The sequence below is a fragment of the Argiope bruennichi genome, chromosome 1, assembly GCF_947563725.1.
Source record: "Argiope bruennichi chromosome 1, qqArgBrue1.1, whole genome shotgun sequence".
In the NCBI taxonomy this organism is placed as follows: Eukaryota; Metazoa; Arthropoda; class Arachnida; order Araneae; family Araneidae; genus Argiope; species Argiope bruennichi.
In genome coordinates this window covers 16204883-16230498 of record NC_079151.1, presented here as the reverse complement: position 1 = coordinate 16230498, position 25616 = coordinate 16204883, and the positions used below count along the sequence as shown (strand labels likewise).

The 25616-nt window shown below is 30.7% G+C and overlaps 2 protein-coding genes across 9 annotated transcripts in view; one reads left to right on the top strand and one right to left on the bottom strand.

The window, feature by feature from the left end:
• The window catches only part of LOC129964032 (E3 ubiquitin-protein ligase UBR5-like), an 82451-nt gene extending 73106 nt beyond the window's left edge, over positions 1-9345 (top strand). For all 5 annotated transcript variants that reach the window (XM_056078729.1, XM_056078707.1, XM_056078714.1 and 2 more), the window contains 6 exons: positions 197-327; positions 1279-1717; positions 6233-6358; positions 6447-6591; positions 6673-6758; positions 8961-9345. In XM_056078729.1, coding sequence (XP_055934704.1) covers positions 197-327; positions 1279-1717; positions 6233-6358; positions 6447-6591; positions 6673-6758; positions 8961-9173 — 1140 coding nt within the window. In that variant the 3' untranslated portion in view covers positions 9174-9345. The remainder of the gene's footprint in view (positions 1-196; positions 328-1278; positions 1718-6232; positions 6359-6446; positions 6592-6672; positions 6759-8960) is intronic.
• An 8150-nt stretch (positions 9346-17495) lies between these two features.
• Positions 17496-25616, bottom strand: part of LOC129972885 (regulating synaptic membrane exocytosis protein 2-like) — a 100052-nt gene continuing 91931 nt past the window's right edge. For all 4 annotated transcript variants that reach the window (XM_056087228.1, XM_056087376.1, XM_056087454.1 and 1 more), the window contains 3 exons: positions 24558-24763; positions 21667-21809; positions 17496-19670 (listed from right to left, as the gene is read on the bottom strand). In XM_056087228.1, the coding sequence (XP_055943203.1) occupies positions 19479-19670; positions 21667-21809; positions 24558-24763 (541 nt within the window). In that variant the 3' untranslated portion in view covers positions 17496-19478. The remainder of the gene's footprint in view (positions 19671-21666; positions 21810-24557; positions 24764-25616) is intronic.

The following is a 25616-nucleotide window of genomic DNA, read 5'->3' as shown; positions in this document are numbered from 1 at the left end:
ATATGATTTTAATTATTTTTCACTTTGATTAAGCTACTAAGATTTTGAATATATTTCACTTTTTAATTTTGAGAATAATTAAAAGCTCTTTTCAATTTTTAACTGCTTAAAAATAGATCGATAATTCAACTTCTAGTTACATATTCTGACAATATATTTTTATGCTTGTATAATGTTAATTCTTTTTCCTGCACAGACTCTTGCCAATCGTATAACCGGCATGCTTTTGGAATTGTCTGCAGCACAGCTGTTAATGCTGTTGGCTTCAGATGATGCTTTGCGACAAAAAGTGGACGAAGCTACTGATATTATTATGTCACATAGGAGGTAAACATTTATTTTCTGTTGTGATCCCTTATTGTAAATTTTTTGCAATTGTTTTTTTCAGAGTTCAGATCGATGTGAAAAAATCTTGGAAAGTCTTGGAAATAGGAAAAGATCATGGGATTCAGACCAAAATAATTTATTACTGAATGAAAATCATGAAAAACGGTATGGCCTTTTCATTAAGTCATTGATCCCATTAACTAACATGAAACTAATCCATTCATTACAGATAAGCCTTTATTAATTGTATGTTTTAAACATACTTTGACAATATGAGTCCTTTGATATTTCATTCATTTTGAAGAAATTAACACATTTAATATTAAATTTCTAGTTTAATTTGATTATGTTAATAAATGATAAAAAGCGAATGATAAAAATTAGGAGGCTCGATTTTACAGCCAACTGATTGAAAATAATTTATATTAATTTTGGTAATTATTTTAAGTAGATAAAGAATTAAAATGGACATTAAAAGTGCTTTGATTCATCAATATACGTAAGTATTGATGAAATGAAATAACCTTGAATAAAAATATAAGGAAAAGTAACACGAAATTTATTAATTTGATTCATGGCTCTACCCTTTTTCATGAAAATAAAACTTCTTGGAATTGGTTTTTAGCACATGTTTGCCACTTACTTAATCATCAGTTTTAAGTTAATAGGTTTTATTTTTTCAATGAATGGTTTGTTCTAAATGTTGTAGAATTAAATGATGATTTATTTACAGTCTTTTGTAAATTCCAAATAAAAATAGTGTGGGGGGGTTGTAAGTAATAAATGATGTTATTTATCAGAAATTTTGGTTTTGTTATGTTTTTTTTTTGTCTGCATTTTTATTTTTACATAACTGAAGTAAAAGAACAGATTGAACCGTACTCTAAATTTTTTATATAGTTTAATTAATCCTCTTTCATGGATCTTAAGATTTCTATATTTTTTTTTTAGTGAGCCAAACAGTGACAGCCTGCTTGATTTAGATGTATTCACTTTGGGTAAGCGTTCTCGAAGTGGGAGCACTACTCGAAGAAGTGATGAAGAGGATGAAGATATAGATGATAACTGCCCACTTTTCTATCAGCCTGGCAAACGAGGTTTCTATTCTCCCAGGCAAGGAAAATGCACTCCTGAGCGAATGAATGCTTTTCGCAATGTAGGTCGTGTTATTGGGCTTTGTCTTCTACAAAACGAGCTCTGTCCAATCTATTTGAATCGCCATGTTATTAAATATATCATTGGGAAGCGCATTGGCTGGCATGATCTTGCCTTCTTTGATCCCGTCCTCTACGAATCGCTGCGGCAGGTAGTTGTAGATGCTGAAGCAAAGGAAGGCAATGTTTTCTCGTCCTTGGATCTTACATTCTGCATTGATTTGAGCATTGAAGAGGCATGTATCTTTTTATACAGTAATGAGTGTATATCTGTTTCTTGAATTAGATTCACAATTTTTTCTTTGGCTGGCATATGTAATCTCATAAGTTAAATTTTTAATATGCATAATGAAATAATAATTATCCTTTAAGAAGCACAGAAGTTATCTTTATAGTAGAACTATATTGTAAAAGTTTTTCTGAAAGATTATTTAAATTGAAAATCTAGCTTTTTTTTTTTTTTTAAGAATAAAATATATTTTAAATTTTATGCTAGAATATTCCTTTCATTTGTATAATGTAAAAAAAAAATGAAATTATTGTGAATATCTATGACATTCAGATGAAATATTATCAATCAATCTAGCATCAGCCAGTTTTATAATGCCTATTAAATTTATATATTACCTGGTTATATAAATGTTCAGAGTATTTTCCTCCTCCTTGAAGTCTCGGTTTTAGAAATGGAATATTACCTGAATATGGTATTTTATAATATTTAAATTGCAAAACAGAATATTATTCTAAATTGGTTATATTCTTTAGTTAATAAAACATCATAAAAAGTTGAAAAATTTATCCAATCTGCTGTTATTAAAAAAGGAATGAAATTTTCATTATTTTCAAGAACATTTTGAACTGCTTTTTTATTTTATGGCCTGTAGCGAAATGATTTAAATTTAAGTATAATTCAAATGAAATATTAGGAATATTTAAATAATGAGGAAATTGATCCAGTAGTTATAATTGATAAGATTTTTGCAGTTTTTTTTTATTTCTTCATAATTTTTTTATTATTATTATTCTGTTTTAGAGAATATAAAATCAATATATACGGGAATGTTCTTTTAGTACTGTATTTTTAATTAAATTTTTATAGTATACACCAAGGACATTTGATTCGAAGCTAGCTTGAATCTAATAAGAAAAATCTAAATTTATACGGATTGCAAAATGAACGAAATGATTACCCATTCATTGATGCTGAGGAGTACAACTTACATTATTTCAAAATTTCATTTTTTTTTTTTTTTTTTTTACCTATAAAGGCATATATACCTGTATATTTTTTCTTTTTCTCTGGAAATTCATGCCTTTAATAGATTTTGTATTGAACTTTTCTTCATTAGTGGCATTCTATAATCATAATTTAAGAGTCAGGAAAGAAATGAATCATTTACTTCTCAAAGCATCATATTGTCAAAATTAAAGAAAGGGCTCTTGGGTTCCCAGGCATATAATAACTAATTTGTGCTTAGTGTGCTTTGTAAAAGTTTCTGTAAAATAGAGAAAATGGACTTCTTTAGGAGATGTTTTGAGACTAGCTCATCCCTAATTAGATGGAAAATCACAAATTGATATCTTTTTCTCTCCCTATGCCTGCTTTCTTTTGATTTTTTCGTGTGAGAATTCCTCTATAATTTGCCAATATTTACTTTAATATTCTGGTGAATTGTTTGTAACAAAGCACATGCAACACTAAGATGTTTTTTAAAAAAATAAATCTTATATAAAATTGCTTAGCACAAGAAGAAAATAAACATGTGAGTTTTTGCTAATCAAGAACATGATTTACTTGCACTTGCAACTTTGATGCACTTGCTTATAGTTTTCTTCGTTAAATAGATTAAAAAATATTAAATGTTGCTTATTTAATTCTGCTGAAAAATGAAAATCGATATCTAAAATAGAATATTAGAATTTTAGTTAAGTAAAAGTTAATAGCAATTTTTACTTCTTTGTTACAAAGTGTTATATGAGTAAAATATTCAGCTTCTAGACTTGGATGCATCTGCATGTTTTATGAACTTTCCTGAATAAGCAAACAAATAAAACTGTTTGACTATAAACACATGTTAGGTGGATGAAATTTAGTGTACAGTTTTTAATGGTACATTTTTAGCAAGTGTTGACAAAAATATTTTTAAGAATTCTGTGTATAAATCTGAGAATATGTGTGTTCATGATAACTCAATGCAATGAACTGTATAAAGGAAATTTTTAATTTATTTCAACTTTTGAAAGAAATCTCTTGACATAATGATTATCTACTGTTTATTTCAGAATCCCAAGACTAAAACTTTTCAACAATTATACTCTACAAAGAGTTAATGCGCATTAAAATGAGGAGTGTTTTTATTGGAATTCTGTGTTGGGTTTTTACCTTGATACTTGCTTGTCATTTTGGATACTATTTCATACTATTTGATTCAAAAGTAGTACATTTATTGTTCATATGGGTAGTTCTTGGGGCTATAAAACTTTCAAGAGCTGTACTAACTATATAATGTTATTAAATGTGATTGAGAAGCAGAAAACAAAATTTATTCCAGTCGGACATCCATTTAAATGTGCATCAAATTGCTGGTGTTCCTGCTAATGTCATTTAGATGATTTTCATAGAAGTACGAGTTGAATTTAAATTTTGTTTCTGTTAAAAAAAATAGTGAAAAAATATACTTTTTGGAATATTTATTGATATATTTGATCAGACTAACTATGTATGACTTTCATGGGAGAAGCCGTTTTAATATAAAAACAATGAACTAATAAATTTTAAGTACTTTTTTTTAAATTGTAAATCTATGGATGGATCTCTTATTTTACATTTAAAAAAATGTTTTAAAGTATTTTCATGTAAAATTGTGTCTTTTCTGACAGTAATGTCAGATATCTGCAGTTACCATGCTTTGTAATTCCGTGAATAATTTGGATTCACCTTATTGTTAAAAGTAAATATCTTTTCCAATTGTTTTGCCCCCCCCATGGCAAAATCAATATTTTTTTATGCATGTGCAAAAATTAGTTTGTTTCCATCTCTGAGAATTAACAGTATCTGTAGTATTATTTCTTTTTAGATTAATATGCAAATGCAATAAGTTATGACCACAGAAGGCTAGAGGAACAGATTTTAATATCTGATCTTTAAATATGATAGACCAGTCTGTTTATATGTAGAATAACTGTCCACGTGTATGATGTATTTAAATCTTAGTGTTTTTTTTTTTTTGTAGCATTGCTGAATTTTGAATTGATGAATCACCACTACATGTAAATTTATTAAAAACTGAATCACAGTGAGATATAATAATGAATATAATCTTTACCAGTTAATTACTGTCATATAATTAACTCATAAATACCAGAGATTCAGATATTTATTTTGGATATTTTTTTTCTGGCTGACTGAAACCAAAATTTTACATAGAACTATAATTATAGCAAAAATGACTTACTAAATTTCTTTACATTTTTGAATTATTGTATTTACATAGTGGAAATACAAACCTACAGAATCTGTCAACAGTCAATATTTTGACAAATTTGATTCAAAATTTGATAAAATCTACTCTTTAGGTGCTGAAACTTTGAACCAAATTTCATTTCATTTTAAATGGGTATGTTTTTGAATTACTAAATTTACATGCACGAGAAAGTACAGATTGGCAGACAATCAACCCATTGATATATTTAAAATTTAATAATGATCTATATTCTAGATGCTAAACTGGTATACTAAATTTTATCTGTCTAGCTTTTTTACATCTTGTAATTACCACATTCACTTGTAATTAGACAACCAGCCATAAAACCAATGTTTTATATGATTCTATTACAGGGGTGTTTGTGCTCCGGGGAAACCCCGGAATTCCGGGGATTTTGAACTTCGATACCCGGAAATTCCGGGGATCGTCGTTCAAAAGGAAGTAGGAATAATAATGAATTATTTATTTTGATCTGGGTAATTTTGTTTGCTTTGAAAGCAGAAAACGCAAGGTCAGTGTGTGTGGTGAAAACTTTTCCTTTCTTTCTCCAAAGGCAGTGATAATGCGTGAAAAGGGGGAAAAAACTTCTTTTTTGTTCTTTCCTTATTGCGAGTTATGACTCATTCCCCCGGTTCTCGGACATTCTCTTCTGGATTCTTTTCGGCAAGTAGGCGCGGCAGAAAAAAAAGGGAGAGACTTCGTTTGACCAGATGTGCGATCACGTGACCTGGGTTCAAAGGTCTTAATTTTGCAAAATTAATGGTTATTAATTTTGCAAAAAAAGTAATTCATTAAACTTTTATAATTAGGTCATTCAATACTTCATAATCGTAATTTTTCATTTCTCCCCCCCCCCCTTCTCGAAACTCCAAAATGTCGGTAGTAAGTCCGTAAAAGTTTCAGGGGATTTTTTGGGGTCCCACAAACACCCCTGCTATTATGATTTATCAGAAGTCATAGTTCAAAGGAAAATGGTTATGATTAATCATTTCAGGGTTCAAAAATGTATTTTTAACCGATTAAAAATTTGCATTCTGTGTATATAGATGAGAAAAATATTTTGTTTTAGTTGAAACAAAAAGCTTTCCAAATGTTTAAATGTATCAAAAGGAAATAAAAATTGACATCCTAAAGTTTTATAAACTATCATGAAATAGACTATCCTTTAAAAAGAATTCCATGTGTCACACACACTACAGTTAAAAATTTTAAAATAATTAATTTCATTTCTTTAGTTTATTTATGCTCTTGATTTTATTCTCATAGGGTGGAGGAAATGTCGAATTAATTCCTGGTGGAAGAGATATCGAAGTCAATGCACAGAACGTCTACGATTACATTAGAAGGTATGCTGAATATCGGATGATTCGATCACAAGAAAAAGCTTTGGATGTAAGTACAAATGAGCAAATGTCACCAAATTTTCGTCTCTATTTTGAATTTTAAATTATTATATTAATGCCCAATTCCATCATTATAGGCTTTACGTTCTGGTGTGTATGATGTTTTACCATCTAGTGCCTTTGATGGTCTGACTGCCGAAGATTTTCGTTTACTTTTGAATGGTGTTGGTGAAATAAATGTTCAGACTTTAATCAGCTATACTTCTTTCAATGATGAAAGTGGTATGTTTTAATTTCTTCATTAAGATTTTTTTTTTTTTAAATAATACAAACTGTTAATGAATGCTTTTATTTTCTCTGTAGCTGAAGGTGCCGATCGTTTACTCCGATTCAAAAGATGGTTTTGGTCAATTGTGGAAAAAATGTCTAATTTTGAAAAGCAAGATTTGGTAAGTTTATCTTTTTAAAAAAAATATATATATATATTATTAGATGCACATAAGGAGATTTTTCGCTATCAATGTTATCTATTGCTAATACAAAATCAAGCTGCAGGTTGCGGTTTGTCTTTACATCTATGGTTTTCCACTTCTATTTTCTTTTTCTAATCTGTTTCCATTTTGATAAATAATTTTTTTGCAATTCATCATGAAAAATATTAATCTTTCCACCTTTATCTATATTTATAAGGGAAGTGGGATTAAAAAGCTTTCTACTTCAGATCTTAAGGCAAAATTGGATGTAGTAGAGAAATTCCAAAGAATTTATTGAAAGTATATGTTGTATCTTCACAATAGATAGAAGTTGAAAATTCCAGGCAGTTTTCACTAGCATCGAAAAGGGCATATGTCATTCTCTTCCTTTTTAATGAGCTTAAAGGTGATTTGAGCTTTAGTATCATAAACTCAGCCATTACTTCTGTAAAAAATAGATTAAGGGATGTAGTCATTTGATACCACTTGTACTATGAAATATGAGCTAATATATCTAAAGAAATCTGCAGTTTAAAAATAAAAAAAGAAGGTAAAAATCTGTGCAAAAAAAAAAAAAAAAAAAAAAGCATGGAACTACAGACAGAGCAGATGTTCTCATCAAAATAGTAATAATATTAGTAAATGAATTTAAAAAAAATGTTATAATAAATAAATAAAAAAATGTTAGTGACAAGCAAAGCTGCTAAACTGCAGAGAAGTATCACTATTTGAAAATGAGATCCTAGGTCTTAAAAATTTCTTCTATATCTGAATTTTGTGCATTAAATAAAACTGCTTGTTGTACCAGTGTTGTATTCATACTCAGAAGCAATTCACTAGCATCAAAAAGGGACATGTGTCATGCTCACATGTTTTCATGGACCTAAAGTTGAATTGAGTGTTAACATCATAGCTTGGTTGTCACTGCTGAAACAAGTTGGTTGTATGTGGAGTTTAGATTGTGAAGTATGATTTTATGTCTTAAAATCTGGTATTCAGTTGTATAAAAAGTAGGACTGTCTTAAAATAAAGGAGGCAGAAATCTTTGTAAAAGCATGAATGCACAGCTAGAAACTACAGAGCAGGAAATCTTAAATAAAGTAACAATAATAATATAAATAATGTTAGTGATAAGCAATCAAGTCCCAGGAAAATGTTAGTGTCAAAAAAAAAAAAAAAAAAAAAAAAAAAAAGCTGCAAAAAAAAAAAAAAAAAACTGACAAGCTTTATTATTATTATTATTATTATTATTATTAATGCTCAAAAGAAAGGATACGAAATGCCAGTTGAATCATGTTAATGAAGATATGTAAAAAACTAAAAGCTAGTGTATGTCCGAGATATGCCATAAAGATCCCTATAGAAGTAAGTTGAATAGTTAGAATGAATAAATACAAGACCTGTAAATCTAGCGAGATATATTTATACTAAAATATTCATTTTCCCTTTATATTTATTATTCTATATGCATTTAAATTTGTCCTATACAATATACTTCTTAAATGCTTTTTAAATCGTATGCTATTGATTTCTTGCTTTTATGAATGTTTCAAAATGAAGTTTAAAGTCAGTTGAGATGTAGTAATTGTTGTAATTTTTTCTGTGCAATGAATATTTAATTCATACTTTTTACATGTTTTTCCTTCATGCATTATTCTGTGCCACATTTTTGTATTTCCTCTTTTTTTGCCTTTTGTTCAATCACATCCTTGAATTAGTGGTTTAAAAAAATATGAATGAACTTGAGATTTGATAATTCTGATTTAATTGCTTTTATTTAATTTGTTTGTGTATAAATGTGCTCACTATTTACATTTCCAATTGTATAAATTATTCTTGAGTTTTAATAAATTCTCTTATACATCTTAATTGTATCCATAAACAGAATGTTAGCTAGAAGGGGGGAAAAACATTTAGCAGTAAATAATTAGGCTAGTTATCAGTGAATAAATTATTAAACTGTACAGAAGCAAAGCAACAATTCTTTTTTTATTTATATATATATGTATTTTCAATATACATAATAGTTTTAATTTTGCTTTACTTTCTACAAACTCTAATGATGTTAGAAGCAACTAGTTGTTCATTTTGTTGGCAATAAAAACTCTTTGTTGAATAGTTTCTTTTGAAGTCATTAAAAATCATTCAAAATAACTTATTTTTTCTTTTCTTTATCAGGTGTACTTTTGGACTGGAAGTGCTGCTTTGCCTGCCAGTGAAGAAGGCTTCCAGCCCATGCCCAGCATAACTATACGACCTGCTGATGACCATTTTTTCCCGACAGCCAACACATGTATATCCCGACTATACATTCCTCTATATTCGTCTAAAACTATTCTACGTTCAAAACTCCTGTTAGCAATCAAAACTAAAAACTTTGGTTTTGTCTAATCATGAACTTTTGTAGTTATCATTTGTATTATTTAAAATCTTCCCTGTGATGTTCTGACAAATATTATAGTGTGCAAATAGCATAATAATCATACTGTTTTGTGTAATAGACTGGAAGGAAGCTTCCCTTTCCTAATGTCTTTGTGTGAAAAATAAAAGTGTTTTATATGAATGTTGAGTTTTTGTCTTTGTTAGTCACAGCTATAGATTATTAAACTTTTGAAAACTCAATGCTATTCCCCCCCCCACTCCTTTTTAATACGAAGTGTTCGAAATTTTACGACTTAAAGGGAAAATGACTTCTTTAACTAGTTAGTTGAGATTTTAAATTCTCCCAGTCCACTTATGTTAGATATTTTATTTTTTAAAATTTACAGCTAAACAAGCTGTTAATTTTCTAACAGCTAAACAGCTTAACAATCTAGTTATAGATTTATTAAAATCAGGTTGATGCATGTATTTGGAGCATCAAATGACATTTTTTATGGATTAAGATAACATGCTACAGTCTAAATGGTATGCATGTATTTCTGATGATAAAATCATTAAAACTTCTTCCATGCATTCTTATTTTAAATTTTCCTGGGAAAATTCATTATTAATAACATTTAATTATTATTTTTTTAAAAATTATTAGTATTTGTGGGGTTTTTTTAGTCTTTTAAAAATAGATTAGTTTAATTTAACTACAAGGTGACATCCATGATTTTGAAATTTGATGAAATATTATTTCATTATCATTATTTTTCATGTAATAGCTATATTTTGAAGAGCACAAGAAAATATCAACTACACTGATCACAGCAGATCCGAATCTGCTTCATGGAACATCACTTATCAATTTTCTGGCTCAAAAGGAAAAATGCATGTGCAGTACCAATTCGTCATATCATTATAATCATGCGACCACCAAAGGCAATGGCTGGGAGAATTTAATAGTTATTTTAAGAATATAAAATTCTTGTTTAATCAATTTTTGAAAACTGAGAAAATTAAAGAATATTTATTCTATATCTGGAATAATCTTCTATCTAGAATAATTTTCAAATAGAATTCTAGGTCTAGAATTTGAAATATTTTTGATATGTTTTGTAACATTTCATTTCATTTTCCATTCCATAAAATATTGCAAGAATGTGCCAAGTGTTGGAATTAGAATTTGTACTTTATTAGTCATTTGTTTTAAAATCCTGTTTTTTGTAGCTGTATTCTTAGTTTTTATTGCTGTACACCATAGTGATTTCTTTTCCTAATTATTAAAGCAAAATGAATATATTTAAAGAAAAGAAAATCTGAATTTAGTACACTGACGCTAGCACTTTAATTTTTTTTTTTTTCCTGTGGAGTAAAGAAACAAAATTTTTAAAATTGTTTTTTAATTTGGTAGCATGTATTTTTCAGGGCAAGTATAAAAACTTTTTTTAAAAAAATAATCTTTTTCCCTTTGAAATATACTTCATTTATCTTAGCATTCCCCATTTAGCATTCTATTGTCATGAGGTACGGCTTAATTAAAAAAAATGTATGATGGTACAGCTTATTGAAACTTTTTATTCATAAGAATGTATGGCCAGGAGTGACGTGTTGAGGCATGCATACATGCACATAAAAAAAACATGAAAGTATTCTTTATTTACAAAAAATTATTCGCTTTTTTTTCTTATGTCAATGTTCTCAATAAATTCTCAAAATTGAAACAAAAAACAATAATGTGTTTGGTAACGTTGAAATTGAGTTGGCGAACAATTTCGATGGAGTCTTAAATGGTTCCTTGTTTAATGAGAAGACAGGTGAATGGGAAGATAAGGAGGAGGGTCAGTTATTGACCACTTTGCAGCTAGGAGCCAATTGCCTCAAAGAAGATGTCAGTTTGGTGAATCGGTTAGTGTTATGGACGGACTTTGCTAAAGATAGCAGTCGACCACAACAAATTCTGTCGATGCTACTATGCTTAGTGGTGGTTGGCTGTACCCAGTACCAGTACTCGATAAAGCTGACTATCAGATTGGCCTACTATGCCTTAATCATCGTCTTCCGATTATTGAGGGAAAGTGAGTTTGAAATGGATTGATGTAGCATCATGCTGGAACCACATTTGATTACAAATGGCAATCGGAACACCTTGCAGCAATTCTGGTAAAAACCCTTCAGAAAGATGGTAAAATGTCAGCCACTGAGTCAGGTTGGTAGGAGATACAAAAGGGAATGTTTAACAATGCTGCCAAACATTCATAGGGAAGTGTTTTGGGAATGGATGTGGATATGTAAGGGAAATTTTCTGTCGTACACTCGTGAGTATCATGTTGAAAACGACTTCCTGTGCAAAAGTCACCTCATCTGTGAATAGTACATAAGCTGAGAAATCTGGCTGCAACATAAATTACTATAGGAACCATTGCCAGAATTCTATACGCAAGGAGTCGCTTGCAAGGTTTGAATATAAAATGAGTGTAAACTTTTTTCGTTTAAGACTCTCCAAACAGTGGTTTGATACACATGTATACGATATGCAACATTTTTCGTAATTGTATCAACGGTTTCGTGTATAATCAAAAAGTTTTCTTCCATGTTTAGACATCTTATAATCTTTGTTCCGGTCTTTCTGTAAGAGCCGGCGATGAATGAGGCCATTTTTACAAAGGAGTCGATGCAACAGCTTAAACACGCTTTAGTTTCGCATATGTCTGCTCGAAAAACGTACCTAATACAACTTTAGCTCTGCTTTGCCATTCTCAATAAATGTATAAGTACTTATGTATATATACTTATTGTATTGTATTTATTATTTACTAATTCACAACAACTAAAAAGGAGATGATCTTTAAAGTATATAGTGTAAGGGAAAATCAAATACTGTACTCGTTTTTTAACATTTGAAAATAAATCGCACTATTGATATGTCGTTTACTTTCGAATGGTATCGTAAATCTGGATCCTGTAAGTGAATGAATAGGATCCCAATCCGAATAGTAGATTGGCTTTGGATGAAGCAGAAGTGTTGATTTAGTAGAAAGGCTAATATTCTCCAAAATTATACATAACTGCATACTACTGGTAAAATAGGGGGGGGGGGGGCTTCTTTTTTCATATAGCATTTTTTTTTGATTAAAATTTTTTGGTTTAATCGATATTTGTTACTTTCGTTTTGCCTTATCATTTCTTTCACTACCCCGCTTTTAATTCTCCTTAAGCTTCTAATTCGGGATAATTATTTAAAATTACATCTATTCGGTCACAGAGAACTAGAACAGGAAGGGTTAATTATAAAAATAAGAGTCTTATTTAGGATTCTGCTGTCGTTCACCTTCACATCTAATTAAATATTAATTTCCCATTCTAGATTATTGCCATATCCTAAAATGTCTTGTTCAACATCAAGGAATTTTAAATAACTTTTTGGAATTATTATTTGAGATTGTGTAAATAGTCAAGATTTAAATTTTCATTGACTTGTCTGCCAATTTAAGAAAGATGTAACAGGTCTCCGAGTCTCGCTGATGAAGTACTAGCATATAAGTATTTAAAAAAATTTGAAGGCTTTTTTTTATTTGCAATTAGCTGGTTACTGGCTACTTTAATATTTTAATGAATGAACATCCTAAAAATATAAAATATTTCATCATTTAAATCTCATTCTGAATTCAATTTTTCAACCGTCCCTCGTTAGCTTTTTATAAGTAAAAAAACGCAAAGTGCTTATTCTTTAAAGTATTATTTGACACACACACACACACACTTTTATTATTAGTAGAGACTGAGAGAAAAAGCGTTATAAATAATTTTGGACAACAGTTCCAGTTTCGTTTTCAGATACATGAAATCAATGGGTCTGGCTCATTACTGAATCACGTGGTCCATCGACTGCTGCTACATCGTATTGCCAAATATTTATAAAGCGTTTAGCTAAATAACGTGTCTTTTGGGAGCCGCGTAAGAGAAATCTTTCCTTTACTGAATAAAGATGAGTGTGTGTGTGCTGGTGCTCTACAGGACAGGCCGTTTGACCTAGAAAGCTGCCACACGTGGCACATGCATACTTTGGAGGATAAAAATGTGCATCTCAGTGCAATTTTTTTTTTGAAATTTTTAATTAATTAAAAATTTAGTGAAATTTTTGAATTTCTCCGTGATAACTTCTAGAAATATTATAGCACAAAACTGATTTTTACATAATCTTAGTTTTAAAAACAATCTTTTCGATGATACCAATGTAAATTAAGTTTCTATTTTTAATGGGTTTTTTTAAAAAAATATTTTAATCTTATTTTCCAACAATTTATTCAGCACGAAATGAAAATATAATTTAACTTGCACAAGCACGTTAGGAGTACGCGGAAAAAATTAGCTTTTATCAACGCGTTGACAAAAATTCAGACTGAAAGATTAAGTTAACTCTTACTATAAACTAAACGTAGGAAAGTGTAATGTTCTGCCCATGTTTGTGTGAAATGGAATAAATATGCAATGTGATAATTTCTTTAAAAAATGAATGCGAGGAAACATTTCCCGTGATGTCTTAAAATAATAATAATTCATGTTTATTTAAGGTATACATGTTTTAAAATATACATTATATCCACTCTGATCAAGGCCTAACAGCTAACTTCTAAACTTGATTCATTAGCTTAAATATCTATTAAAATGGTCTAAATGAAATAAATAGTTATATTTTATGTAGTTTCAATCAATAAATGTTCTTAGGAATTACGAATATTAAATTTTTATACAAATCCTCTGTACCGTGAGTTATATTAATAAATATTGTTGAGACAATAACTATTATATAAAAAATAATAAATAAAATATTAATAGATAAAATGTTATCTATTGTATAAAAAAAATATGTATACAATGCACTTTATTCGGTAGGTAGCGAGTCACTTGACCCATGACATATGAATTTTGCTTTCTCATTATTGTTTGAAATATTTAATGAAAATTAATATATACGTAGTAGTACGTATTTGTATTCTCCTCTTTCTCTGAGAAGAAATCACTGTCTTTCAAAATATTACAACAAGCTCTTTAACTACAATGATCAGCACAGAACTTCTGCTTATTTTCATTCATGGCAAAATAATAAGCGTTTAAAGAAACTCAGTCCTTTTTCCTTCGCAAAAGAGATGGCTTTACCTTCTGGAGATGTGGAACCACATTCCTTAAAGCCTTATTGGAAATTTTAAGTTTGACCCTGATCGAATTCATTTCCATACCATTTTTCTCTTGGCCAAGATTAGCAAAAAGTCAGAGTTACCTGAATTTACTAGACAAATATCTCTGGAAACAATTCATAGCATTCCATCTTCGGCTCTGAAAATGCACACTGATGTCAGTAAAGGAGATGGTGGCGTTTCTGGTAGTGGCGTTACCAGTGACATTGAGATTCCTGAAGGAGCTACTAATATTTTGATTAGAAATCCTGTTAACTGTTCTGTATTCAGGTCCGAACTTATTGCAATCTATAAGGACTATATATCGACACGTCCTCTGAAATTGTCATGGGGGACATTTGGATTTTAACGAACAGTCGTGTCTCTATACAGCACCTTCCTCATAGGACGAAAGTGAGGGAAAAGATTAGCATGAATATCTTAGACCTTATTGCCAGACTCTCCGCTGAACACTCTGTACACTTTCAGTGTGGTAATGAGATAGCGGATAACTTAGCTAAGACTGCCTCAGCTGACATATTTCATGGGGATGCGACACTAACTCATGTTGAAATCTCCTCTATCAAAAAGATGGAGTCGAGTGCACTTTGGAGAGTCCCACCTGCTCATCCTTGGTACTTTGGTAAGAGTCGCGGTTAGTGTCACCGTCTGAATATCTCTTGAAAATGGCAAACGGATCTCTCTCGTTTTTTGAGTGGACACACCAAATCCCTCACCTTCCAACACTGATGGAGGATCTTTGCTGAATGTCCTTCGTGCAAGGTAGGTCAATCTTTCCTCAATCATATTCTTAAATGTTTAAATTTTACTATTTTAAGGGATCCGCTATTGTGTTTGAACGTTTTAGAGATCTTTGGTTTCATGGAGGCGATATAGAGCAGCTATACCACATGGGATCGAAACAACAACAACGTATTTGTATTTCACTTGACGGTGAAATGGTGAATAAAAAAAGGAAAAGGAAAGCTTTAATTGGCCCCAAATGAAGAGTAAGTGAGTTAAAAATAATATCATTTGTTAAATATTCATACCGTTTGTGACAATACTGATGGATAGCCTTCCGGTTTGTTTATCTTTTTGAGTAACGGAAATGTTTCACCTTTTTCTTAGCAGCAGAGAACTGGCGCTAAGTGACCATTGTTTAACAAATAGAGGCCTTACCAAAAAAGTTCCTACATGCTTGCCTCTGTAGGCTCAATCGGAACACAAACAAACAAGAACAAAAAACCTATGGAAAGATAACTCGTGGGCTTGTACCACGATAATGCAATCATTATTTGTGAATTTTTGAGAAAAAATGATCAAATGCCGTTCCACAAACTTCATAATCACGTAATATGACATTCTGTGACTTTTTTCTTATTACTACGATTAAAATTCCCTCTTCTTGGCCCCCATTTTAAGTCCCTGAATTTGATAAAAGAAAATTCATACCGAGAGAAGTTTCACAAAAACGATTTTAAAGCAGGTTTTGATGATTGAAAAAAAAGTAGAAGAGCATTGCAGTCGAAAGAGATTACTTTGAAAGATATGCAATAAATTTTGACCAATGAATAGATACCTTTTGTTTTATGCCACCGTTCCAGATACCTTTTAATCGCAGTAATAGGCATTTTCTTATAATTATTTTAATTACATACTTTGTTGCACGTTAAAAAATTGATTTACGTCTTGAATACATTAAAAAAAAATTATTTCTGAAGAATCAATATAGATAAAACCTGTTTCATCGGTGTTTTCTTCGAAATAACTGCAATATGCAGATCTATGTTTTCACCATCTTTCAAGCCAGGATTTAAAGGCTTATTACAAATCTCTTTCTACCACCTTCATTTTGATTGGTACACTTCTTCAGTACCCGAGAATCATTACCCCATAAGCAACTTCTTTACTAGAGAGAAAAAAAGAAGACATATCGGGCGAAATCGGGAATAAGCTGATCGTGGAAGTATAGGAATGTGATGCCATAACAAAGCAAATTTCCACCAGGAGATATCTACGAGCCACTGCATTGTAATGGAGCACTTGTCATCGAAAGTTTTGAATGCTTATAATCACGTAAACTGAATTGAATTGAAAAGGATGGAATATATTCAGACGAAACGATAGCAATATTTTTTATTGTTTTTTGAGAAATGACTCATTAATTAATTAATATTTGGAAAATAAATAACCAAGTATTTCTGGATTTCGATAAATTCTTCGAATGCCACCTACTCAAGAAAAAAAAATAAAAACCAAGAATTAATTCAGACAAAAAAAAAAAAGTATCTAGTTGTAAAATTATGATTTTATTTCAACGAAAATATGAAAACGTAACTCAAAAATTGTGATACTTTGATAAGTTTAAAACATTTTGAAATAAATAAGATCTTGAAGCTCCTAGATAATCGCATTTCCGCAGTAGTGATGAAGAAAGGATATGAGAAGAGATTTTGTTTTGCAATTGCTAAAATATCACTTTTTCCAATGCATTGAAAATCTGTACTTTGTATTTTTTTATGCAAATTCACCAATTCTTAATAATAATTTATGTCTAACATAATCTGTTTAAATGAGTTACTATTATAGGGACAGCACAGAGACTGTAAAACATTTGACACATTGTAAAATGTTCAATGAGAATTAAAATATTTTGAAATATAACAGCTTTAAATAATATTAAATCTTGCATTACTGCATATTCCCAAAATGAGATGAACTCGAAATCCATCAATTAATATTTGGTACCCAATTGCATTATGACGTTAAAATATTAATTTTACTCAACTTATCATAATTATTTGCTAAACATATATTTGAATTCAAGATGTAATTTGGATTGACAATGTTTTATTAAAACATGCGCGGTGATTTTTTTTTTTTTTTTGTAGATTTTTACAAACTTAACATTAAATGGATAAAAATATAAAAATTTAAAGGAATTGAAATGGTTTGAATTGAATTGCAATAAGTAAAATTTAACATTAAGACTATGCACATAGATGAAATTTTCTATTTAATGTATAATAAGGCCATTTATTATATATATATTTTTATCAATATGTGAGCAGGAATTTTTGTGTATATGGCTTATGAAAGTGAGGAAAAGAAATGTCTTACATTTTTTTCAAGTTGTTGTTAATCATTTGAATTCACACAGACACGAAACGAAAAGAAATTTTTCTTTTATTCAAATCGAAAAAAGAATCTGAAGTGCTAATTCAATTTAAAAACAATTCTAATATAATAAAAACAAATGAATTTAATAAAATTAGAAAACACCATCACCATTTCACAAATTGTTTTGATTTCATTTACATTCTATTAGATACATAATTTTTAAAAAAAGAAACGAAAAATAGGGCATTCTTTACAAAATTCACTCTATCCACTTCTAGCACCAGTATAAAAACTTATATATTTCCCTTTCTCACATGAAAGAAGTCATAATTATAAACGTAGTATTATTTTTCAACTCTGAACTGAAACGATATGATAATTTTTCTTTTCATTGAGCTCACAGTCGACACAAAATTCTAATTCCATATCGACACTACTATAGAAAAATAAGAGTGCCGACTCGAATACCTTTGCAAACTTGAGCCATATTTGCAAGGAAAGAAAGTGCAAGGATGAGATATTATCACTTCTTTTGAGAAACAAGTTGAAAGCTGTCATGTCTTTCATAGATATTTGACTGTTAACAATGGCAGTAAGGACATTAGAAGAACGCACTTCCGCATGTGCCCCTCTGTGAATGTTTCTTCCTGTGGGTGTTTCGAATCTGACAGAGAAATATCACAGTTAGGTAATTCCAGCTGTTATTTACGAGAGAATAGATATTTATATGAAAAGACGTATATAAAACACGCATTGGCAATGTCGGGGTTTTCATTTTGACAATATTTTTTGATGAATTAATTTGTTTTTTTATTTAAAGTTTTTAAATGTTCTTTTATTGGACAAATTCTTATTTTTAGATAGAAATAGAATCAAATATTTTGCAACAAGTTTAGAGAAAAACAACATATGTCTAAAGATTTTAATTAATTTATCATGTGTGAAGTTTTGCTAATCCTTCATTAAAGAAGTTGAAAGGGCTGGTGCAATATCACACGCCTTTTTCCTATTCTGCATTCGTGACTATCTCGAAGACCAAAAACGTGTTCTTCGAGATTCTCGCTGGAGGCACTGTGTATTTTGAAATAATGAATTATGGATGGGATTGCTTTCTTGGTGATGTTACGTATATATATATATATATATATATATATATATATATATATATATATATATATATATATATATATATTATAATAAAGGAATATAGAGTATTTATTTTATCATATATATGATACAGAATTATATACATTTGAAAAGAAGAAAGCAATGAAGTTTGAGTGACAGATAGCTTTGCGCAATGGAATGTAATTGCAATTGCACATATAAAATTAATAATTCGCAAAAGCAAATAGTGATTGAACAATTATTTATTTCTGTGCAATTTTGTCATTTAATAGCGAATTATATTACGCATACAGTTTAGAATTTTTATATCTGTGATATTAATCAATTGTGAACATTAACAGCAAATATTTATCATCATACATTTTTAATTTAAAATTAAAAAAATATATTTAGCATTCAGGATTTAGAGAAATCATTTTTCACTGAATTGTGTCTTTTTTTAATGTTAAATTATGGCAGTTAAAATAATACTTAAATACGAGAAACAACACCCACAGGCCCGAAACATTTACAAAGGCGTGAACACACCATAAGCAGGGACTGGAGTGATAAAATGAGAAATATTTACATGACATTTTTTTACCACTTTTTTTTGTCGGATTATTTGTTTTTATTGAAAAATACGAAAGTCGAAAAAAGTTGACAGTTCGGAGAGGAAAGAGATCGAAGTAGCGATCGTAGAGAGAGAGCTTAGTTGTTCTCCGCGAGGTTAGCGCCCCCTCGACCGAGTGCAAGAAACGAGAAGAATAGTTCTTCGTTCGAAAAGCGAAAAATATGAAGATTTTTCAACGGCCGACCGTCTGGAAAAGGCAACGAGGGCAGGGGGGAAGTTCTCATCCACTTGCTTGATGTCCTCCTTTGTCGCAGAGTAAGTGAGTGACGTTTACAGAGTGAGGCAGTTCCTTCAACCGAAGCTGTCCAGGGACAAGAACGAGCTGCGATCGTTGGCGGTGAGGCTGCTCACCAGCGACGAATGGTGGAAGAGCCTGTACCACGCGATCACACCTTTCACAGTGTCGATGTCGTCCAGAACTATCTGCACCACGCCCATGAACACTTTCCGTTCCATGCTGCTGTAATTCCCCCACACTGTCACCTATAATGAAGGACGGAAAGCATTAGAAACAACGTGCAGATAGGCTCGATCTGTTCAATCAATTTTGACCATAATACAGAGACTGCAGATGTTGGCAACCATTAACACTGAACTGAACTAAAGAATAATGAAATTGCCATTATATAACTGCCACACATTATTTAATCTCTGCACAGAAACTCTCAATAGGCTAGAATATTATCAAATAAAATTTGGAGGGGAACATTATTTATTTTTTGAAATAAGCACACTACAGAGGTCGACACCATTTATAGAGAGAATGAATAAAAAACACATTAGGAACACAAGCCACAAAGCAAATTAAGACACATATAAAAAAAAAGGAACAGCAAAGGATAAAGAATTAATAAGTTCTGAACCATACATAAACAAAAATGCAAACAACTAGCAAGGGTCAAAAAGTAAAACACACACAGACACAATACTAACAAAGAAGTATGGTTACACTAAATGCCACAATACGTATAGTTAAAAATGATGTGTAGTCAAGAATTAAAAAAACGATAAAGTCAATAAAAAAAGTAAGGTCAAGTAGATAAAAGTTGAGAGTAAGTCGATTTAAAAATGTTTGGAGTCATATGATGAATGTCAAGGTCTTCAGAGAATCCTGTTAAAAGTCATAAAATTTCTTTTTACGACTTATAGTTAAATTTAGAATGAGCATTTGGAAAAGTACTCTGGCTTTTTAAAGATTTTACAGGCACAGCGAAGTTTATAGAACTTCAATATCAATGAAATAGATCGAACCATTTGTAACTTTATATAAAAAAAAGGACACAAGAAATATCTCGTCTACAACATTAACTAGATACATTAAACATATCACGTAGACAAGAAAAAGATATATCGTGAGAGTAAAATGCATTTTTTTTAATGTAAAAGAAATACCGCTAGAAACTGGCCTGAATAAGCTCAATAATTTGAATTTTGTTATGGCAATTTCACTCGGAAAATTTCTTAGTTTTGCATTTGAACTGATAATTTATTGAATTCTGTTATATGATAGAGTAAAAACTAGCATACATCATTGAACAGTGGAATATTGCCTTTCTTTGCATTACAATGTTAAGGACACTAACAATCTTTTCCTCGATATTTAGATAAATATACATTTTTATGAGATAAAAAAAAAAGTCTGCATACTTTTCACTATACAGAGCAGCATTATTTTCCTGTAAACTAGATAGAGAGAATTCTATACTGTCTATTTCCCATACCCAATAACTATGCCGATTTTGCTCAATTTTTGTTACATATGAAAATTTATGATTCCAAAGTATGTTCCCTTTTCGAGAGATAAAATAAAACAACTCTTTGACAGGTCTTTTAACGTCAACAACTAAACCGATTTTGCCAATTAATTTTCCACTTTGCAAGCAAATTAATGTTAATCTAACAATCAGAATGCTCTGTGTTTATTGTAAAATATTTTAAAATAATACTTGTAAGTCTTTTGCTGTGATTTTTCACCAAAGTTGGTTGACATGATTAAATTGATACTATTAATACTGTGGACGAAGAGCTGTTCGCCGAAGGTGACTAGTTATTAATCTTTATCAAGTTAGTTTATGAATTCGAACGAGTTGAAAAATCCTTCATTGCAATGAACTCTCTATGTCTCTTGGCAAGTCAGACACGAATGCATCATTGGTGAGATTCTAATTATATAAATTAAAACTGATTCACTAAGCGTCATATTGCTAAAGAGGAAAAAAATGTATCCAGTGTTTTAACAATTAAAGATTCATCGCTTTGTCTATTCATTGGATAAAAATAATAATATCTTTGCAACATAATATGTCTTCTAATTAGTATCTAAACTTGGTCAAAGTTCAAGAATCTCTTAGTCTATCATGGTCGTAAGCTACTTTAACTTATATTTTGGGGCCATTACTTAATACGAAGTATTATATGGGAAATTTGGAATCATTAGTGATAAGAAAATGGAAATGTTCGTTTCAAAAATGCCACTTACTTGAAGATAACAGTGACGGAATTCAACATCTGAAAACGTCAAAATTTCTTGATACAAGGGTTCTAACGTTCGACGAGCAAGTGACGTCTTCTGCTTCGCTATACATTTTCGGCCATCCAGCAAATATACTTTTACGTAGGGTGCTACATAAAGAAAATGGAATCAAGATAGATTATTTAAAACAAAACTATAGTTTCAGATGGAAAAATAAATAAAAATCATTCACTACCATAAAATCAAGAGGTCTAACGAACATCCAACTTCACTATGTTTCAGTGCTGCCATTTGTTCAGTGCTGCCCTTTCGATTGTCTGAACTTTATGTATTGCTTCGTTTTTAGGATCCTTCAGTGTTAAATTTTTTTTCTCTTATTTGCTCTGCTTTTAGCTATTTTCTGAGCAAGATGGATTTCAATTATATATTTTGTATTGTTTTAACAAGTTCTCTGTTTTCTGATGCACCAATAAAGATGTCAATGTTCCCAGCAGTAAAATGAAAAGACTATTTTAATAATTATGATCAGTAATTGCTATTCTGTAAATTTTCCTGACTTTGAATAAGAGATCCCACTTCGCATCACCCAGTATGGGATCTCCTGCGCTTTGTCCTGGAACTATTTGTCTCAATCCACTCTGTATTTCTCAAGTGAAATAATGGGCAAGTAAGCTTAGCATTTTTCTCTGAAAAACTTTAAAGCCAAGGTCCACCACAGAAACCTTATTTATGTTATTATAAATTAAATCTAAAAAATCCTTTATATTTAGCTATATACTTCCCATGTTTTTTTTTAAAATTTATTTTTGAAAGGATGGAGGTTGACAAAAATTGTATTTTAGTGTTATGGGCATAAATGAGTGACTGCGAAATTTAAATCAAAAATAATTTACTTCTAATGTTTTATTCCTTTGAAAAAGTAGTGCATTATAATAATAAAATAAAAAATGCTCTCAATCTCTTATTTTTTCTTGAAAAAAATGGGGATGCCAATGAATTTGAGTCAGAAAAAAAAATAATTAGTTCGGTAAAAGTGAATTGAATGAGCCTTTTTCGAATAATCTGTAGAAGACTAAAAAGCATCGGATTTCACTTAACTTTTTTCCATCTAGAAGTTACAGTTCGCTCCGCTAAAGAAGAAACACTTGGAAAAGTCATATTGAACTTGAAATGAAGTGATTAAAGTTGTAAACCCTAGTCATCAATTCTTTCTGATTCGAATTTTGCAGTCACTGGAGTTTTTATCTACCAGCCTGAGTTTGTGAAAGTTATTTTCCATCCACACGATCACATTCCAATTTTATGAGCCAGAAAAATTTTACTTAATACTGAAGCAATATGCTGATTTCAAAATTTGAAGTGTAATTAATAGTCACTCGGAAAAATCAGAAGCTTCAAAATGTATTCCTCAAAAAAAAAAAAAAAAAGAGAGAGAAATAGGAAATATTTTTTTATCTGATCATTATAATATATTACATTTCATAAAAATTATTTTCATTTCTCCAGTAACGTTTTATAAGAAACATGGAAACATGTTGCATCTTAATTTTTAAAATTTTAAAATATTTTATTGAGGACAATGTTAATGTAAAATAATTTTAAACAGTGAAACCAAAGAAAACAGGTTGATTGAAGAGAAAAAAAATGAGAAGAGAATAAAAAAATATTGAATGAGTGCAACAGGAAATAACTGATTATAAAATCTTAAATTGCTGATTCCTAAGCTCTTTTCTCTGATCAGAAATGTCATCCTTTACTAAATATATGCAATTTTATCATCTGGCCTGAGCGAATATTTCCCGCAAGTGTATCTAAATTTCTTCCGAGATTATATATTTATTATTTAGTATATATTTCAAAGCTTCAGTGAGAAGAGGCTGAAACATTGCTTCTCGCTGTATCTCATTTGCATTGAGATTTTAATACACAACAGTAAATATGGTTACAAATTTGTAATGCTGTTTCCCAGCGCAGTTGGTTTTCTCGCAAAGATAATTTTACAGGCAACTCTGATGGATGTTGAACGAATGACGGATTGATTACCCCCTAGGCTTGGGACCATTTAGAGATTTTGACGATAAAATGGAGGATTCTAGAACTAACAGGAATTTCGACGGTAGGCCATTAGGAAGTGAATTATAACGATCCTTCTACAAATTTCTGTGACCTGAGTCGTAAGCTATAAAAAGTTTGGAAATCGAGTTGGAATTAATCAGTTAAGTGAAGAACAAACTTTGAGTAGTTGAGTTGAGCTCAAAAGATTAGTAAGTTGAAGATTAAGACGTGTGCAGTGTCTTGGAGTCTAGTATCGAGACAGCATCGAGTCGTGTGCTGAGTAGCAAGTCATCTTAGTTGAATGAGTAGTGAGTCAGTAGCCAAGTTCAATGTAAGCGAGTAGACAGTGGAGAATGGCAGACGTTTGATGGACATGAATAAGTGTGTAAAGTCTCTCTAACTGCTGAGTTCTGCCTGAGACCTTTGTGCTGTTACGGATATTTATTAACAATTAGTTACTTGCATGCTGCTGTTTATTTCCAGTGTACATCTCAGATGTATTTTTACTGCTTGTGTGTTCATGTTTTCGCTTTGAATAAACGCCATTCTTTGTTATTGAGCCTATTGTACTGATTCATCATACAGAGAACCATTGACTGTTACTGATTTTTGAAGAATTTTTTTGAAAATTTCCTGTTTCAATACTTACCCATGTTGCTTTTACAGGATATGATAAACCATAGGTTTCATTTGTATTTACATCAAATAATTGATAAATGTTATGAATTATTAACGAATAATGAATAATGAACGAATTACGAATAATGAAATAACTGCAATGAAATGAACGCTTCAGTAAACTTGAGCTGCATTATTATAGGCTTGTCCAGACGAAGTCTTACCTGGCAAGACCTTTGGATTCTTCGACATCAATCCTCTGGCTCTTATCACTTCGACTTCCAGACAGTTCCTTTTCTCGTTGATACCCAACTGCACTTCACCGAGGGAGGGGGAGGCAAGCGCCTGCCTCCCCACTAACTGCCCTGGTCCTAGGCCTTCCACGAAACTCGAAGCTTCCCCGACTTCCGGGGGGAGACGCGATCCCCATCTGCAATGATGTGAAATAACAAAAGTAACAACACATTTTTTGCCCATCTACAGCTTGCATAACACACTTGCAGTTCGTACATCGACAATTCATGGCACGAAGCTTGGTTGGCGTAAAGAACTATTCTAACCATAGATATAGAACATAAAATCTATATCTATTTCATTCTAAATATCTTTATAAAATATATCAAATATATTCAGTCATGTGTAATAACATCAGTTTTCAGTATGAGTTGACGGATATTGTTTTCATAAAACCTCATAGAAATTATGATTAATCATATCACTAATATTGAGTTTTCGGGGTTTATTTCGTCTAATATATTGAGCCTTGATGAAATTATGAGTTCCTTTCTTTTAAAATTGTTTACATAAAATATGCAATTATAAACGAATGTAAACATATGATATACATTCGCCAAAAGGGGAATTGAAATACCATAAAGAAATTCAGGATCCATATGTATATCCAAAAGCAGTGATGAAACAAACAGGCGATCGATTAGAATCAAACAATCTGCAACTGCTTAAGACCTTCTACTGGGTTTTAAATATTTTCAGGGGTATGTCGCAAGAATGATATTATTAAAAAGTGAAAGAATACCTTAGAGATGTATGCTCGTTGGGGAAAAGGATCGATTTTGGAACTGTATCACCTGGTTGTTTATACGCTACCATTCAGCGTGAAGGTAATATTAGTATTGGATAGTGATATATGACACATTGGTTTTAGGGCCATGTTCGAAAAAACTTAAGAAGTACACAGGATAGAGTGCACTAAATAAAATACTCTCTTAACTGCTCCTCGGAGCTTATTCTTTGCGCAGTGAAATACGAAACTATAGATCACA